Consider the following 19448-nt stretch of genomic DNA (forward strand, 5'->3'; position numbering starts at 1 on the left):
ATCTACACCATTCTCAGAGGCCAGAAAAACTTGAGATTCTACTTAACCTCTATACTCGTATTCCTCTCACTTAATATCAGCTGACCTGTATGCCCGTTTGTTCTCCTCTTCCATAAAAAAATTATGCGAATGTGTTTCTTTAATTATTCACCATGCAATCTTTCTTTGGAAAGACTTTTCTTTCAACTTTCAATTCTTCAACCGCCTAAGATACTTCAGCTCAACCGCGTAAGTTTTAATAAGATTCATGAAAACAATATTGGTATTGAGCTGTAATTTATTAATTACTGTCTTATTCATAATGACTAAGCGGAGGCTTAAATCATCGCTAATATTCGCTTGTTAAAAAATGGTATTCATAATCGCATATTAGAGCTAAAACGCTCATTATCTCTTCGATAAACCTGGCGTGACTTATAGTAGCTAGGGCCCTTCTATAAACCTATTTGAGGCACTCGAACGCAAAAAAAACATGGCTGATATCGATCAGTTGCCAATTTCGTGGCCATCTGGAGGGCAAAGCCGAAGAAGCTGGGCGTCATCAATAGAGCACGGCAATACTTTAAGCCGGCTCACATTCTAGCGCTCTACTAAGCGCAGGTCGACGGCTGTGTGGCCGACACATGGAGTATTGCTGTCATCTCTGGTCTGGCGCACCCCAGTATCAGCTCGATCAATTTGACCGCTTGCAACGCAGAGCAGCTCGAATTGTCGGGGACCCAGTGCTCTGCGGACGGCTGGATCACTTGGCGTTGCGTAGAGACGTCGCTTCATTGTGTGTCTTCTACCGCATTTATCACGGGGAGTGTTCCGAAGAGCTGTTTAACCTGATTCCTGCCGCCGAATTCCACCTTCGCACGACACGCCACAAGTTAGGATATCATCCCCACCATCTGGATGTGTGGCGGTCCTCCACAGTGCGGTTTTCAAGAAGCTTTCTTCCGCGTACTACAACGCTGTGGAATGAGCTTCCTTGTGCGGTGTATCCGGGGCGATACGACATAGGTACCTTCAGAAAAGCGCGTTCACCTTCTTTAAAGGCCGGCAACGCTCTTGTGATTCCTCTGGTGTTGCAAGAGAATGTGGGCGGCGGTGATCACTTAACACCAGGTGACCCGTACGCTCGTTTGACCTCCTATTCCATAAAAAAAACCTTCGAAAAGCGTTTTATTATGAATAAGGCAGTTAGTAGCTATCGTTAATAGATAGTATTGGTTGCAGTGAGACACGACTACATAGAACTGGTAAGTATGGTAGGTAAGGCTTTTTTTTAAGATTATAAGGGATGAGATGAGCAGGACGTTCAGCTGGTGGTAATTGATACGCCCTGCCCATTACAATGCAGTGCCGCTTAGGATTCTTGAAAAACCCAAAACTGAGCGGCACTACATTTGCGCTCGTCACCTTGAGACAGGATGTCAAGTCTCATTTGCCCAGTAATTTTACTAGGTTCGGCGCCTTTCAACCGCAACACAGTAACTTAACACAGTGCTTACACATTACTACATCACGGCAGAAATAGGCGCCGTTGTGGTACCCATAATCTAGCCGGCATACTGTGCAAAGGAGCCTCCCACTGGTAAAGGCTACATAAAGGTAAGTAGTGAGTTAATAATTTTGAGTATTTCCAAGTTGTTATGCCTGCTGGATGTTAAGCGGTATTTCTCCTTGACAAATGCACTGAAACAGGACGCGGCCGCTGAAAAAATCCTTTTCGTCGCAGGGAGGAGTGTCTTTGCTGTCAACAATTGTCTACAATGTGTTGCGCCGGTCAGTAGACATGATGACTGTGTTATTAAACAAACAATAAATGGTTTACAGAACAATCATACATTATGAAGGATTCTAAAAGAATCCCAGATTTGCTACACATATTGAGTTAAAGAAGATACTCAATAAAATAAGTGGAGGTATTAATGACTACGACAGTCAGAAACAAATGTTAACAGAAACATTGTTATTATATTACGCAGTGCTATGCGCGAGATACTGAGTTAACATAGACAAAAAGCTATCGAAATTAAAAAAAAACATCTAAAATACTACTAAAGACTAGCGCAAACATGGAATCCCGTGGTCCCACTCTGCAGTACAAAATATGCAACAAAAATAACCGAAAGTATAGACGTCATCAGTAGCGTGTGTCGTGAATTAGGGAATCAAAGTCCAAAACGAATTAGACGCCACGTGGACAGATTGATGTACTTAGATTGATGATTAATGTCAATGTGAAAAGAGTTTCTCGCCGTCTTCGCATTCCGCCGTGACGACGATTCATGCAATTGGATCGAAATATCGGCATCAAATTAATAAAATATATTTGGTGAGTACCCGTCATAATAACTACTACGTGATAAGAAATTTAGATTGAGATTCAAATTCTAACATTCATTAGGTTGAATCTTACTGGTGTACATAATAGTGATAGCCACTTTAAGAGAAACTGACAAAATATACAATTTTTAGAGAAGTTTTATGATGAATTAATAAAAACACAATTGATTATTGTGTAGAGCAAATCATAGCCAATGAAGACAATATAAAAATTAAATCCGCAACAGACTTTCCGACGAACATCGCTGCTGTGCACAGTTTTTTTGTTTACTCTGCGTTTTCTACATAATTATAATTTTATCTTATAATATCCGGACGACCGAGCCTTGCTCGGATTTTTAAGAATGTACAAAACTTGAACAAAAAAGAAAAACTAATAGGACATCTGGATTCGAACCGGGGTCTTCTGCTTTCCGGATCACCCAATGTCCCATCTGAGCTATAATAGTCTTGTATATAGTGGCGAAATTTACCTTTGTATTCTAATGTTATTGTAGCTGTTTCTCATTCAAACATGGATAAAACCATTTTTTTTAATTGAAACCTAGCTAGATCGATTTATCACCCCTGAAATCCCCTGCATACTTAATTTTATGAAAATCGTTGGAGCCGTTTCCAAGATTCAGATTATATATATATATACTAGAATTGCTCGTTTAAAGATATTAGATTAAGGATTGGTCGCCGCTGTGCTCCAAGAAGATAGAGCACTACCTAAGAACAATAGCTTTTTTATTACGTCAACTATTAGAAGCTTGTGTACGTGGCATCTTGACACTCAATGGCATCTTTCAAATTTTGTAACATACGCTTCGTGTTATTTTACATTGAAATTAATAAAATACAAAATACTTACTGATGATATGATAAGATCCCAGTGGCTTTCTTATTTCTTGTAGTATTATTATTATAAAGTTTATCTACGTAATCCGGCATTTTAGTTTCAATTATTAGCAAAGTTTAACAGAAAATGTGGTTCGCCGATTGGGCGTAGTATTCGTTGCCGCACTTTGCGATTACGCCTGCGGTATTTAGTTGGAGCATAGCGGAGACCAATCCTTAATCTAAGAATGTTATCTTCAAATGTTTGCGTTTCACACTGATCTCATTATTATGTTTTGGTTTGAAGCGCAGCGTATCTAGTGAAATTACCGGGCTAATGAGACTTATCATCATATGTCTTCAAAGTGACGAGCGTAATTGCAATGCCGCTCAAAATTTTAGGTTTTTAGTATCAATTACCATCAGGTAATTAATTGTTTGTCTCATCACTGTCTCGCATAGTAAAAATATTGCAATACAGTGTAGTCTTAATGTAAAGGAGAAAAGTATAGAATAAAGCTAAAAAAAATTGAAAGTTTTATTTAGTTTTAGTTTTTGCTATAAATTTTACTTATTCTAACAGAAAACATCTGGTAGTATTGTTTTGAATCTTTGTACTGTTTTCTAAATGGATTATAATTTTAACTTACATTTCATAAATATTCTAGTTCTTACATCCATAGTCCATCATTTTTCATCTCAGATTTTATTTCATATCCAGGTTTCCTTTTAATATCTTTCAAATACCATTGACTTTTCACGATTATATACGAGATAGATCCATAAATTGCCAAGTCATCCGTTTTTCCATTCTCTAATGGTGTTTTGCATAGTATAAAGTTCCTATTATGAGTTCGCTTGAGATACTATATTCTCCAGACTCTTTATCTCTTTCTGGCAATTTAACTGCCCCGATAACTTCGACTTTCAATATGTGTGTTATTCTGTTTTCACCTTATTTTTTCGTTGTTTGTGGCTGTAGTGACTTTCCTACGTCCTTTCATTATGGGTACTTCGTGGAAGTCTTCAATTCTATTTAAATTAAATATTAAATTAAATTAATTGTAAGGAAAAAGTTTTTCTCTTTTCAAGTGGAAAGAAAAGAGGAAACTTATCGCTGATTACAAAGGCATCACAGACATCGGTGGCGATCGCAATGCTCAATATTCTATACATTGTGACTTTAAAACATTAAGCATATCACAATGCAGGACAATCGCTGTTCGATCTTCACGTGTCACTCTGAACCCTCCGCCATTCACAAGTTTAATTTGAATTTTTAAAAAACAAAGGGCTTATAATAAAAAATATCTTAATTTCCTAGTAGTAAACATCGGTCTGCTTTAGAGCGTTTTGTCGTAGTTTCGACCGTGTCCCTGATGTTAGACCAATTACTGTAGACGGCGACCTGTGAACTGAAGCCTTTCGGATTTGTAAAGCTGTATAGTCTGGCAATGGCACTGGAGGCAACTCTTCGTCCACATCTATTTGCTTCCTCATTGGGTGAACCTTCGACGGAAGGTACGTCCAGGGCAACTGACCTTGAATTTGCAGTGATTCATCACGGTTGTTCACCTGGTTTGGTAATTCTTCACTGAAAGCATTTGTTACTTGAGAAGTGTCTAATTCATTTGGTATAATAACAGGTACCTCATTAAAGCTTAATACGTGTTTTTCTTCGATTCGGCGCGTCTTACGCGGAGATTCAACTGTAGGCTGGAATTGAGATACTGTCTGTTCAATTTCGGTCGCTTCTATGTTGGCCTGTCTCCGAAGTTGTGGTCGTGGAATGGACGGAAGTGAGAGATCCATACCATCCATTGTCGGGGCACCGACAGAACTCAACGTAGCTTCAGATATAGCTGATTCTATGATAGAATTTCGAGGCGTCAGTTCTTTGTAAGGAGTTTCCACAGTAATAGCGCGATCGATATATTCATTTGGTTTCCATAATGATATTGCAATCACTAAGCCTATATTAAAAAAGATTAAAAACACGAATTTTGAAAAGAGAATAGCCATCAGCCATGCAGCCCAAACTGTTCTAATTTCAGTATTTCCAGCACCGCTTAATGTTGCACCTATGTAATCAATTATGTCTCGCAGCGTCCGGGTGTGAAAGGTGTCGTTCGTAAATAAGATAGAAACCACTATATCTGCGGAACAAACCGCGATCGTCATCATAGTCCAGGGCCATCGTATAGGCGTCCTATGTCGGGCACTCCACATAAGAATTGCACTAGAAATTGCCCACAACACGCCAAGTGTCACATAAATAATGTTAATATAAAATGTTCTCGTCACGGTCAGAGGTTCTCTGGATATAAAAACAATGGCCTGATTGTTCAATTCTTCGACAGACTGTCCTATATTTATTATTTCTCCACATCTTTCTGGATGATGATAATAAAGCATTCGCACGTATAGCAAAATCGGAATGCTTTTCATAAAGTTGATCAAGCAATAGTATTGCGCCAACGCTAGGGCTGCGAAAACAATTTGGAAAACGGCTTGAATCAATGTAAATACAGCACCAAACACTAAAAAGTTAACCATGTTGAATGTTATACGAGTACTGTTTGATTTGAACGTTAGAAATATCCGATACTATTTGGCCGAGATAAGATTCGCGATCTTTGAGATAATATTTGATACAGTTCTCCTCATGTTAACTCTTCGCGTCCTAAATAAAGATAACAAAAATCTATTACAAAATAATGATCGGTCGGTATGTTACACGAAATATGTTATCGGGAAAAGTATTTTTTATGATATGTAGGATTCGCTGCCCAACTACAATGCAGTTCCGCGCTGGACTCTTGAAAAACACAAACTTTTGAGCGACATCGCAATAATTGCGCTTGTTACTGTGCGACATATAAGATATTTATATTACCAATGGGAGGCTCCTTTGCACAGGCTTCCGGCTATATTATGGGTACCACAACGTACCTAGTGTAATTTCTTGGCTAATGATACTTAACATCTTATGTCTCAAGGTGACGAGCACAGTTGTAGTGCCTCTCAGAATGTTCCTCTCAGGTTTATCAATAATCCTGAAGCGGCACTGCATTGTAATGGGTAGGGCGTATGATTTCCCGTCAGCTGAACGTCCTGCTCGGCACGTCACTGATTTTCATAAAAAAATATTAAGATTGGGTTGCTCCAACTAACTTAAGCAAAAAAAAAACATGTTAAAGTACGGTTTACGCAAAAATTTTATGCACCATTTGACAATTTTTAGATATAATAATTACTGTTATCCGGAACCGTCCAATTTTCGCCGGTTAAAGCTATTGTTAATGTTAAATAGCTAAATAGCGACCTGTCAAAAGTTTCAAGATAATTTTCGATATTGCCATGATATTTCACTTTTTAACTTTAACTATGCCAAGGAATACGAAGGTACAACATTCCGAAGAAGGAACCTAATTCGCGCAGTAACTTTCTCTAGCCCTACAAACTGAAACACAATAATGTGCCCACGGCATTGCTTGACACCAAAATTTGGCGCCGCTGTGGTAGGTATTTGTCTAGCCGGAATCGGAAGCCTCCTAGTGGTATAAAAAATGGAATCGAGAAGTAGTACATTATGAAATATAAATGTAATGTAAATGAATCGGTTAAAGACCGCTTGATGCTGTTACCTTTACCCAGTTAACGCAGTGGGAGGCTCCTTTGCACAAGATGATTATGGGTACCACAACGGCGCCTATTTCTGCCGTGAAGCAAATGTGTAAGCATTGTTGTGTTTCGGTCTGAAGGGCGCTGTAGCTAGTGATTTTGACTGGGAAACGAGAAACAAGACAATTAACATCTCCAGGAGACGAGCGCAATTGTAGTGCCGATTAGATTTTTTGGGATTTTCAAGAATCCCGAGCGGCACTACATTGTAATGGGCAGGGCGTCTCAATTACCATCAGCTGAACGGCCTGCTCGTCTCGTCCCTTATTGTCATAAAAAAACCTATCTATAGATATATGGTATACCGTCTTGGGTATTGGATAAATTGGTCACTGCATACAAATTAAGCACTGGATATTTGCCAAAGTTTGTATAATAAAAATATACCTACAAAAATTCCTGCATATATGAAAACAGTGGAATATATTATGGAGTATATGATAAATTACAAGTTTAGATCATTTATATGTATAGACAGACAATGACAGTTGTGAAAACGTCGAAAAAAAATTAGTTTAGAACTAACATCTATTTTGAGCAATTCACGCACACTAACACAATGTGGCATACAAATGGTACGAGTGTCAGACGTAGCTTGTCACGCACACTAAATTAATATTCCTGGCCTGTTTTTATCGGTTGTCTTACAGCAAGAGACTCTATCTAGACGTATAAATTATCTAAGATCACAAGGAATCTACGTTGATATGACGTATTCAAGATAAGTATCTCGGAACATGTGCTCAGTAACTAAATAATTTTAACAGTTCATGTTATAAGACCGTAAGTTTTATAGTAAATATGTGTCTAAAAACGCTCATCAAAAATGGACTCGAAAAGAAAACTTAACCTTTTATTTTGTAATTGTTTTTCTATTTTGATCAAAAGGGAACAAATTATAGTGAGTGGACAGAATAGTAAGTACACTACGATACAAGTGCGCTAAGTAGGTCGTTCCTACGTGCGTATGCTATTTTTCCTATTGAGTTGCGCAAAGTTCGACCACTATAATTATTTTTAAACATTCTCGCACGCTCACCACATTCCCGCACGCTCAGCTACATTCTCGCACGCTCACCACATTCCCGCACGCTCAGCTACATTCTCGCACGCTCTTGTCAACGAGTGGGAAAGTGGTACTTTGCGAACGCAAACGCATGCGCAAAATCGAACTTTACGCACGATAATAAAAAAAATATTCTGAATAATTTTTACTAGATACGCTGTTCTACTATTGTATCGCACAGTGTATAACTGTATAAATCTAAGCAAGGGGGTACTAGACGGTGACATAGCCGCGTAAAACATGTCGCCTTACTGTCACTGATAGACCAACAGCTAGTAGGTAGTGATTTAGTATTACTCGAAACGGCGGACGTGAAACAATGTTTATTTTAGTATATCTGTCTGTCTGCAGAAACTTTTTCACAACCTGCAACTAATACCGATTAAAATATTTTATTAAAAAAATATACAGCGATCATTTTCACCATGGTACTCTTAATTTATTCGAGTTACCGTCATTTTGCATACCATTGCAAGATTCTCATGCCGCAACAATGCCGCATATTGTTTTTTTTTTTTGGAAAAGGAGGACAAACAAGTGTACGGGTCACCCCGCGTTAAGTGATCACCGCCGCCCACATTCTCTTGCAACACCAGAGGAATCACAGGAGCGATGCCCGCCTTTAACGAAATGTACGCGCATTTTTGGAAGGTACACATGTCGTATAGTCACGGAAACATCGCACAAGGAAGCTCATTCCACAGCTTTGTTGTACGTGGAAGAAAGTTCCTTGAAAAACGCACTGTGGAAAAATACCACACATCGACATGGTCAGGATGATAATTTTGTTTTGATTTGTGGCGTGTCGCGCGAATCTGGAATTCGGCGGCAGGAATCAGGTGAAACATCATCGGAACCTCCCCGTGATAAATGCGATTGAAGATACACAATAAAACGAACGTCTCTACGCAATATCAGATGATCGAGCCGTCCACTGGGTCCCCAACAATCAGAGCAGCTCTGCGTTGCACGTGGTCAATTGGATCGAGCTGATACCGGGGTACGCTAGACCAGAAATGACAGCACTACTCCATATGTGGCTAGACCTGCGCTTTGTAGAGCGCTAGAATTTCGTGCTTTTACAATAATAATCCTTTTACCCGAAATAAAAAAAATATAATCGCTACTAAAATGCTCCAGAAATACCTTTATTTATTTACGGTTTTACGGTGTGTGTGGATGATGCATCTGCTGTACTCAATAACTATTTGTATTTTTATTTTTATGAAAAAGGAGGACAAACGAGCGTACGGGTCAATTGGTGTTAAGTCATCACCGCCGCCCACATTCTCGTGCAACACCAGAGGAATCTACATATACTTTTTTGACTGACTATTTGACGTTTGAGTAATTTTGTTGCATCACTTCACAGATATTGTAATTGAAATGATTTGTAAAACGATGAAGGTGTAAATATACATTTAAAAGAGTGGCAATGTGTTTATTGCCACTTCTTCTCATTAAAGCTCAACCTTTTACGAAATGGCGGTAAATGTAAAAAGAAAAGTAAAAATTTCACATTCATAAGTGTCATTTCCGTGTTCTACGTGAATAAAGTGAATGTTGATTTTGGTATTTCAGGCAAATTAGGTACACATAAAATACGAACCTAGAACAATGATATTATAGTATTAAAGGAGGTAGATATGTCACTAGCGCGCCGAAAATCAATCTCCTAAATGGAGTCAATTTGTTCCTTTGGTCGTAGTCGCTCTCTCGATACGAAAACGGTACACACGCGTTTGTTGTTGACAGAATTGCTTACAATTTGATATAGGTACAGGATGGGAAGATGCACTAATTACGAAAGTAAAAAAATCCATAGAATTACATACCACTGTTAAGAAATCATGAATTATAACATTTATTTGATTTTATTATTTATCTAACAAAATAAATATGTCGCCATGACAACGCCGATCGCCGCCAAGCCGATCATAGATTAACGTACAGAAATGACGAAATATTGATGCTGTCTGTTGCGGGATGATCGAGGTAGAATATTTTAGGAAATGATGTAAAAAAGTCGTTGTTGCAGTGAATGTAATACGAAATGTAATAATTATTAATAAACAAGTGCGTATATAGGTAGCTGAACCATAAAACTACAAAAACAAGTTTTAGGGTAGGTAGCGGATGTAGACAGTGAGTGCTGTTTGTTTACGTAGGAGTTTTTTCAGTAACACTGTCCCTTTCAGTATATCCCTTGCTAACTGCAGAAGAATCAATGGATCATTTTCTTCTTCTCCCATTATCTTATTGTAATAAACTCTCAACAAAAAGACATTCATAAATAATATTAGATACAAAAAATAATAATTGTAATCTTAAAACTTTTTGGGAGCCGTCGTTAGAAAAATTGTAAAAATGAGACCCTTACTGTAGATACCTTTCGGTTTTGTTTTGGTGTCTGTATGTTTTGTATTATTTTATGTATAAATAATTGATATCATCAATGTGGCTATATATTATAATCAATATTAAATATTTTTTTTATAAAATCAATGACAAATTATCTAGCTAACTTCAATGCAGTTTTACTACTTTATAGCTTTTACTACATGAACTCATGAATGAATCGTAATTTAGGCATAAATCACGGTGTACGGTGAAAAATCATATCTGATGAATTAACTGTATTTTTTCTATACAAATACGAAGCAATTAGCAAATTAGATTTATCTCTGTTTCGCTTGCGATAATTACATTTACTATCCTTCTTTGACGTGTAATCGTAATGTAGTGTACTATTGCAATGTTAAATTATTCATGTGTGCTTTAGTGTATCATTTTCAAACACCCAATGTTGTCTACGTAACCTATCTATACCTTTAAATATCATTGACCTAGAAAGAATCTTTTGATTAAAATTTATTTAATACGATACATTTCACTTACTTTGATTCAATAATAATGCATATTTTATTAAATTTTACCCTTTTTTATGACTATGTATTGTCACCCTGGGTTATGCTGTCTTAATATACATAGGTAATATCACAGAACAGGTAAAAGACATTCTATGGGTAATATATTGTACATCTAAATTTGTCAGCGTTTCTTTGAAAAATGGGCTGAGGTGACGACGATATTTACTTAACTAGTTTATTTTTTAAGTAAGTATATAAGTACCTGATTTGTTGGTCCGTACATCTAGATTGACCTTCCTTGTCTTCTTTTATCCATATTTTATACATCGTTAAATTACCTTGGCTGGTAAATTCTTAAATAATTTGAATAATGATTGACTTAACCCCACATAAAATATTGATTTATTTGATTGATTTTATTTACACATTTATGTTTTTAAATTGCTTATTGAGGCAAGAAATTTCTCACGAAATCATTCCAAAACTGTTCGAGATAAGTACTTCAATTAAAAAGATCGCACTTCAATTAAAGACTAGACAAGAATTTCAACACTATTTCGATATGATGATGTAGTTTCCGCAAAGATAATATTTTTATGGCATTTTTATCTTTCCACGTACAATTAGGTAATATTCTTAATTATCCTGAATTGTAGTTGCATACAGCATGTTCGCCAGTGCTAGATGAGATATAGAAGCTATCAAAAATATCAACAGAAGTAAAATTCTTCCAACTACTTAAACCATCAATATATTATAATTGGTTGTATTAAAACTGTTTCGCCCACAATCTGTATAAGAAGGTTTCGAAAACAGGAGAAAGCGAAACTGTTGTCCAGAAAGGTAGTTATGAACATCGGCACAATCACTAATGACCCTTTTATACACAATAAAGATTATCAAAATATAACTTTAATAATTGCAATATTTTACAATTCACATAGTCGAGGAAGTCCTGTTCAGTTTTATGTAATATTTTTAGGGGATACCTGCGTTTATTCTTATTTATAATTCTAGCGAAACGCTTGTAAATTAAAGTGGACCTGACTGAAATTTTTTCATTGAAATTGTACACCATGCTAATTTCTACTGCAAATGAGTGGTGTATAGAGTAGAAATCACAGAGTTTTATAGAGTTGCTTATCATATGCACTCTGTTCTAAGCTGGGATATAAGTTAACACCACTACTTAAGTGGATATTAGTAACCACAATGATATCATAACAAATAATTAAATTAGAGTAGTGTATACATTGTGCTCACACGAGTTTAGTATTTGATAGCGTTTATTAAAATAATAAAAAAATTAAAGAGGTACAAATCTGTGGATAGAGATCTATTTATTATTATTATTAAAATATGCAGTACATTGATGAATTTTGATTAAATATAAATTTAATTACATATAAAATACGTAAGTAACCGTCCCTACTCTGTGATATATGTATTTATTTTATTGCGAGAAAAATATACTTTAATAAAAATTTTGATGTATTGACAATACTTGTGAGGCATTTTTCGTAATCTGAATATCATGTTGCTATTGAGTTAAGACGAAAATAGTTTTGGCCTATTATATATAGCCTAGTATGCAAGGCGGCCTTGCTTGTATTTAAATAAATATGCATTATGCAAAACGATCTAGTTTTTTTACTGTATTTCTAGTTTCCATTTGAGGAGGTCATTATCAAGTCATATTCAAATCTCAGAGTTATTTTACGTTTTACGAAAAAAAATTATAGCAGGAAATGAAGATTCCCGTTAGAATTCTTTCGCATAGTATTGACACGGGAGTGGGTCAGGGATTGGAAATAATACTCCGCTTTTAGGAACGAGTCTTTATTTGCGTTCACTTTTTTCTGAACTTGCATTTCGCCGGTCTGCCGCTGTTCCTCTCGTGGGCGGCGGTACCTTCAACGCGTCACACCGCACCGAACACTAAGTCTCTTCTATCTTCTTCCTCTTGGAACACTTCCACTTTTCACTACTTCTTTTCTTCTTCTTCTTCTTTACACTTTCGAGTCAGAACTAGAACTGCCGTAGGCCACGCTTAGTACGGCTTATATACCCCGGGATCCGTTCTATTTTCAAAATGATTCTCCCATTCCATCTTTAAATTTAAATTGTACTAGAAAATTCTTTTAACCATTTTTATCCTGCTTACACATTTTCCATCCCTTTTTTTCTGTTCGATTTGATCCTGAACTTACTAGAAATTTCCTTTAACTTTACAAAACCCAAAAAAATCCATACACTGGTAGGTGTATCGAACCCGGGTCTACAGCGTCTTAAGTAAACACTTTTCCGCTGAGCTACGAGTATTGCTGACGGAGCTGTTGAAATTAACAATGTCTTGAAGTTTGACAACTCTCGTCATATACTTCGAAGGGTTGCTACGTAACACTGCCCCCTCCCAAGACATGATCGTCCCGATCATCGTTGCTTCCGTAGTACTTAGCCACTCGATCGACATGTACGATTTTCGGGGGACTTCGAGGGGTACGCTGGATCCTGAGAGTCACATCATTTATCCTTGTGATTACTTTATATGACTTCCCCTTTCGCCTTACAGGATTGTGTAACCAAATCAGGGTTCCCTCTTCAAAACTAGGAATATTAGCTCTTCGATCGTAGCGGGTTTTCATCCGTTCACTTGCCTTAAGCCCAGTTGTTCTAATTTCCTCGTAGATGTCAACCATCTTTTTCCGTAACTCATCCACATATTCTGTTATACTTTTCGGAGTATCCGGTGGACAGCCTGAGAGTAAATCAGCTGGCAATTTTAATTCCCTTCCAAAATTGGCGTACGCAGGAGTCACCGTTGTTGTCTCGTGTATTGCGCTTCTATACGACATAAGAAACAGTGGAATGTACTCATCCCAGTTATCCTGATGACTGTCCACTACTTTTGCCAGATGTCGCTCCAATGTTTGGTTAAACCTCTCCACCATCCCGTCCGACTGTGGATGATATGGCGTAGTTCTGGTCTTATGGATTCCCAAGATCTTGCAAACTTCTTGAAATACTTGTGACTCGAAGTTCCGCCCTTGGTCACTGTGCAACTCCAAAGGCACACCGAATCTGCAGAAAACTTCATTCACCAGCTTCGTCGCAACGGTAACTGCTTCTTGATTTGGTAGAGCAAATGCTTCCGGCCATTTCGTGAAATAATCTATCACCACCATTATGTAACGGCTTCCAGCTTTGGTGACTGGAAACGGTCCGGCTATATCCAGAGCTACTCTCTCCCACGGAGCCCCAACATTATACAACTTCATAGCTCCTCTGCTCCGGGTTTGAGGTCCTTTGACAGCTGCACAACTCCTGCATTTACGGCACCAGTCTTCCACATCATCACGGCAATGGAACCAGTAAAATCGTTCTTTAATTTTTATGAGAGTTCTTCTTATTCCCAAATGTCCACCTGAAGAACCATCGTGATAAGCTCTCAGGATCTCGTTCACCTTCTCCCTGGGAACGATCAGTTGCAGATGGCAATCCTTTCCTTGCGGGGTCTCCCATTTCCGGCAAAGCAACCCGTCATGCATCACCAAACTATTCCATTGTGCCCAGAGACTCTTGGTAGCCATACTGTGTCTAGCCACTTCAGACTATTTTGGTTTAAGTGATCCACTTGCTAGCCAATGTAAAAGTGGTTGAAGATCCGTATCATTTTCCTGAGCTCTCCTCATTGCATCGTTGCTCCAGTTCCCATCGATTGAATCTGTTCTGATCAATCGGATTATTGGATTTTCTTTCTCCTCCTGACGAATGCAATGTTTGCATTCCGTCGGACAAGGTCTTCTAGATAAAGCATCTGCGTTTCCATGAGTTTTTCCTCCTCGATGTTCGATTTCAAAGTCATACTCTTGAAGTTGCTCAATTCATCTGGCCACTTGTCCTTCCGGATTCTTGAATTCTAGTAACCACTTCAAGGCGGCATGATCAGTCCTTACGAGGAATTTGCGACCCAACAAGTACTTTTTAAAATGTAATGTCTTCACCACGGCAAGTAACTCCCTACGAGTTACACAGTAGTTTCTCTCCGGCTTCGATAAAGATTTGCTAAAGTATGCAATTACAACTTCTTGATCTCCCCTCTTCTGAGATAACACTCCACCAATTCCAGAATTGCTAGCATCAGTATCTACTATGAATCTTCCCTCTGTGTCAGGATATCCGAGGATAGGCGATTCACATAGTCGTTTCTTCAACTCTAAGAAAGCTTGTTCGCAGTCTTCATCCCAGGAAAAGGCTCTTTTCTCCTCCGTTAGTCGAAGTAAGGGCTTAGCAACATCGGAAAACCCTTTCACAAAGCGTCGATAATAAGAGCTCTGAGAGTCCAAGGAATGCTCTCACATGTGTCTTTTCTGTCGGCGTCGGCCAGTCCTTGACAGCACTTATCTTGGCAGGATCCGTCGCAACGCCTTGCTCCGAGATAACGTGCCCCAAGTAATTCACCTGACGTTGAAAGAAGGAACATTTCTTTGGACTCAACTTCAAGTTGGCACCCTGCAGTTTTGCGAAGACTTTTTCGAGCTTCTTGAGATGATCTTCAAAACTTCGTCCCATAATGATTATGTCATCCAAGTAGACAAGGCAGGTTTCTCCCAACATACCTGCCAGCACATACTCCATCAACCTTTCGAAAGTAGCTGGGGCGTTGCATAATCCGAAGGGCATTGTTTTGAACTGCCATAATCCTTTTCCGGTTGAAAAAGCCGTTTTCTCCTTGTCTTTAGGGTCCAGATCAACTTGCCAGTAGCCACTTTTCAAATCCAGAGTAGAGAACCACGTCATGCCACAAAGTGAATCTAAGGTGTCATCGATTCTTGGCAATGGATAACTGTCCTTCTTAGTAACATCATTCAGACGCCGATAGTCCACACAAAATCTAGTTGATCCATCCTTCTTCTTCACCAGAACCACTGGAGAACACCATGGACTCGACGACGGTTCTATCACACCATTTTCTTTCATATCCCGAATCATGTCTTCCACTTCATGTTCGCGTGCAAACGGAATACGTCTTGGTCTTTGCCGTATCGGAACAGTGTCTCCTGTGTCGATCTTGTGTTTCACCAAACCAGTTCTTCCGATGTCCCCGTCGTTCTTTGAGAAAATCCCGGAGTAGCGTAGCAGGAAATTTCTCGCTTTTATTAACTGTAGCTTGGTAAGATTGTCCTTACAGCTATCCAGCAGTTTCTGTATGTTCACATCCTGGTTTGCAGCTACGGTCTTCCTCCCTTCTTCACACTTTCTTAACCAAGCTATCTCCTCACAAGCTCCGATCACTGTTCCCTTCCTAATGATTTGCTTGTCCTCATGAGGATTAAACACGGGAACCATCGCAATCTGGGAGTTACCCACAACAGTCCTGGCTGGGATCCATGTCGTGTCCGATGTCTCCCGTTCTATTATAGCGCATCTACAAGGTCTTCCTCTGTCAGCCCTTGGCAGGACTACCGGGACTAGGGTCTGCGATCTCGGATTTAAAGTAGTGTCTCTTAAACACAACACTTTCCCAACAGTTCCGCCTTTTATTGGAATTTCTTCACCTCCATGCTTCAATACACCATGTTTCATGTCAATGGTACACTGATGATTTCGAAGAAAATCCAACCCAATGATGCAGTCATCTGTGATATCTGCGATTACCACTTTTTGCCAGTACAACGTTTCCCCGATTTTCATGGCCACGATCTTCTCTCCCTGGACTGGTATGCGCTGGCCGGTAACTGTTGTGAGTGTTAAGTTTACATTTTCTCGCATGTGTCGCCTTCCGATGCTCTCTAGTCTTCTTTGGCTAACGACTGTACGTGAGGCTCCCGTATCCAAAGTGAAACGGCAAGATTTTCCATTTATCATTCCATCTATAACTAAAGTGTTGCCGTCACATGTCTGCTTAACGAAGATCCTTGGGGTTTTGCTTCTACCGACCAGCGCCCACCGCACTGCCCTGGCCCTTTCCTGCTGCTCCAGCGGTGATGTTGAGACCGTCGCATCCTTCCTACCTTGCGTTATGCTCTCACGCCTGGGGCAAGTGCTTCTAATGTGTCCTCGCTCCCCACAACCATAGCATGCTGGATTATATGCTTGCCTTCGGCTGGAATCTGCTGGTACAATTTTGCGGAGTCTCAACGCCCGAGAATCGTGGCGAACCGCTTCCACTTCCAACGCATGTGCCACCGCTTTCTTCAAGCTGGTATGATGACTCAATCGTACGGCTGCTCTAACTTCGGCGTCCCATATTCCATCGATGAACACTTGGAGCAACATTTCTTCTATAGCAGTTGGCGACGACTGATATGCTTTACGCACTAGTTTCTCGGCTTCCACGGACCACTGCTGAAGTTGACTGCGGTCCTTAAGTTGCGCCCGGTACACATGTTCGAGGTGTTTATCACCATAGAGTGCCTCCAACCGTAGTAGGTCCGTATAGGTTACTTCCTCCTTCCCAGCGCCGAGTGCTTCCAATACCGAAAGTGCTTCATCACGGAGCGCTAGTGTGAGGGCAGAGTGTGCTTCTAGGTCACTCCAACCACTTGCTCTTCTGACCGTCTCTAATTGTAGCTTGAAGGCGGCCCAGGAAGACTTGCCGTCGTAGGGGGGTACTTTCAAACTTCTGGTCGATGTGATTCCGCAGGTGACTCCTGGGTTGGCTGAAGGATCCCCACACACGACCTTCCTATTGAGCTGATGAATAGTTGCTTTCATCTCCCCCATCTTCCTTTCCACAGTGTCAATCCGGGCGATCTCCTTTTCTACAGTGTCAATCCTGGCGATCTCCTTTTCTACAGCGTCAATCCGGGCGGAGTTTTTCTGCACCACTGATAAAATTTCCTTGGAAAGGCCTTCATGCAGACCTCGCAGCTGCTCCTCCTGTCGACGTGCTTGCTCTTCCTGCAAGGCTCGCAGCTGCTCCTCCTGTCGACGCACTTGCTCCTCCTGTCGGAGCGCTTGTTCCTCTTGCAAGCCCCGCAGCTGCTCCTCCTGTCGGCGCGCTTGCTCCTCCTGTCGGCGCGCTTGCTCCTCCTGTCGGCGCGCTTGCTCCTCCTGTCGGCGCGCTTGCTCTTCCTGTCGGCGCACTTGCTCCTCCTGTCGGCGCGCTTGTTCCTCTTGCAAGCCCCGCAGCTGCTCCTCCTGTCGGCACGCTTGCTCTTCCTGTCGGCGCGCTTGCTCTTGCATCATGGCGGCCATCTGCTGCATGAGCGCGCTGATGTCTACGGCAGGAGCCTGCGGTGCTCACACGGTCGCACTTAGTCCAGAGCCGGATGCTTGTTGTGACTCGTCCTCTGCCGCTGCAGCTGCTCCCGCTCGCGTGGTCACTCCCTTCTCGTTCCTGGGCACTAACAGCATCTTTCCAATCCCACTTCTGACACCAATTGACACGGGAGTGGGTCAGGGATTGGAAATAATACTCCACTTTTAGGAACGAGTCTTTATTTGCGTTCACTTTTTTCTGAACTTGCACTTCGCCGGTCTGCCGCTGTTCCTCTCGTGGGCGGCGGTACCTTCAACGCGTCACACCGCACTGAACACTAAGTCTCTTCTATCTTCTTCCTCTTGGAACACTTTCACTTTTCACTACTTCTTCTTTTCTTCTTCTTCTTCTTTCCACTTTCGAGTCAGAACTAGAACTGCCGTAGGCCACGCTTAGTACGGCTTATATACCCCCGGATCCGTTCTATTTTCAAAATGATTCTCCCATTCCATCTTTAAATTTAAATTGTACTAGAAAATTCTTTTAACCATTTTTATCCTGCTTACACATTTTCCATCCCTTTTTTTCTGTTCGATTTGATCCTGAACTTACTAGAAATTTCCTTTAACTTTACAAAACCCAAAAAAATCCATACACTGGTAGGTGTATCGAACCCGGGTCTACAGCGTCTTAAGTAAACACTTTTCCGCTGAGCTACGAGTATTGCTGACGGAGCTGTTGAAATTAACAATGTCTTGAAGTTTGACAACTCTCGTCATATACTTCGAAGGGTTGCTACGTAACAGTATCATGACAGAAGACCTGAAGCTTTTTCCTTATCGTAGATATATATAGTATATGCAGGACATATCTTAAATCAATCCCTGCAGCTAAAGAGAGTAGCTCAATCAAAATGTTTGCTGCCCCGATATGCCGTTGAAAAGAACAGAATTGTCCATTTTTATAATGAAAAAAATTAGTTGATGAGCACTATATCAACAAAATGTCAAAATGGTCGCTTAAAGCTCTTCACGCAGACACTTCACCAGTGGTCAACATCGTACGTGATGGAGAACACCCGTGAAGTGCTTTGTTGGAGACCGCCTTATCAAGGACTCATAAAGATTTATTTTTGTGAACAAGCTGTGAAGACTTGTGTGCTAGAAGATTAATTACAGACTCAATAGTTAAGCGTGAAGCTACACAATTAGTGTCACAAGTTGACGTCAAGTTGCAGAAAAAGCTCATAAATACTATACTATACATACCGGTACCAGGGATAGTACCAGTAAATACGTAAGTATACATCCCTACTCCGTGGTACCAGATAACACCGCTTATTATCTTGAAGCGATAAATAGCATAGTATCGTATTCTCTGTACTCCCACGCCTTAAAATAATCCCTTTAATGTGTGTATAAGTATATCAAAATACGCAATCTTGAACAATTTTGTTTTATTCGCATTT

The 19448-nt window shown here is 39.9% G+C and overlaps 1 protein-coding gene across 1 annotated transcript; it reads right to left on the reverse strand.

Annotated features, from left to right (window-relative positions):
- Window positions 1–3681: 3681 nt before the first annotated feature.
- On the reverse strand, window positions 3682–11288 carry LOC126970932 (uncharacterized). The gene is made up of 2 exons (XM_050817069.1): window positions 11039–11288; window positions 3682–5839 (listed from the first exon to the last, which is right to left on the reverse strand). The coding sequence occupies exon 2, from the start codon at window positions 5710–5712 to the stop codon at window positions 4477–4479; it is 1236 nt and encodes a 411-aa protein (XP_050673026.1). The 5' UTR covers window positions 5713–5839; window positions 11039–11288; the 3' UTR covers window positions 3682–4476.
- Window positions 11289–19448: the final 8160 nt, after the last annotated feature.

This window comes from Leptidea sinapis, chromosome 22 (assembly GCF_905404315.1).
Source record: "Leptidea sinapis chromosome 22, ilLepSina1.1, whole genome shotgun sequence".
NCBI classification, from domain to species: domain Eukaryota; kingdom Metazoa; phylum Arthropoda; class Insecta; order Lepidoptera; family Pieridae; genus Leptidea; species Leptidea sinapis.

Coding starts and splice junctions, on each gene's coding strand:
- LOC126970932 (XM_050817069.1), bottom strand. CDS start 5,712: ATGGTTAACTTTTTAGTGTTTGGTGCTGTATTTACATTGATTCAAGCC.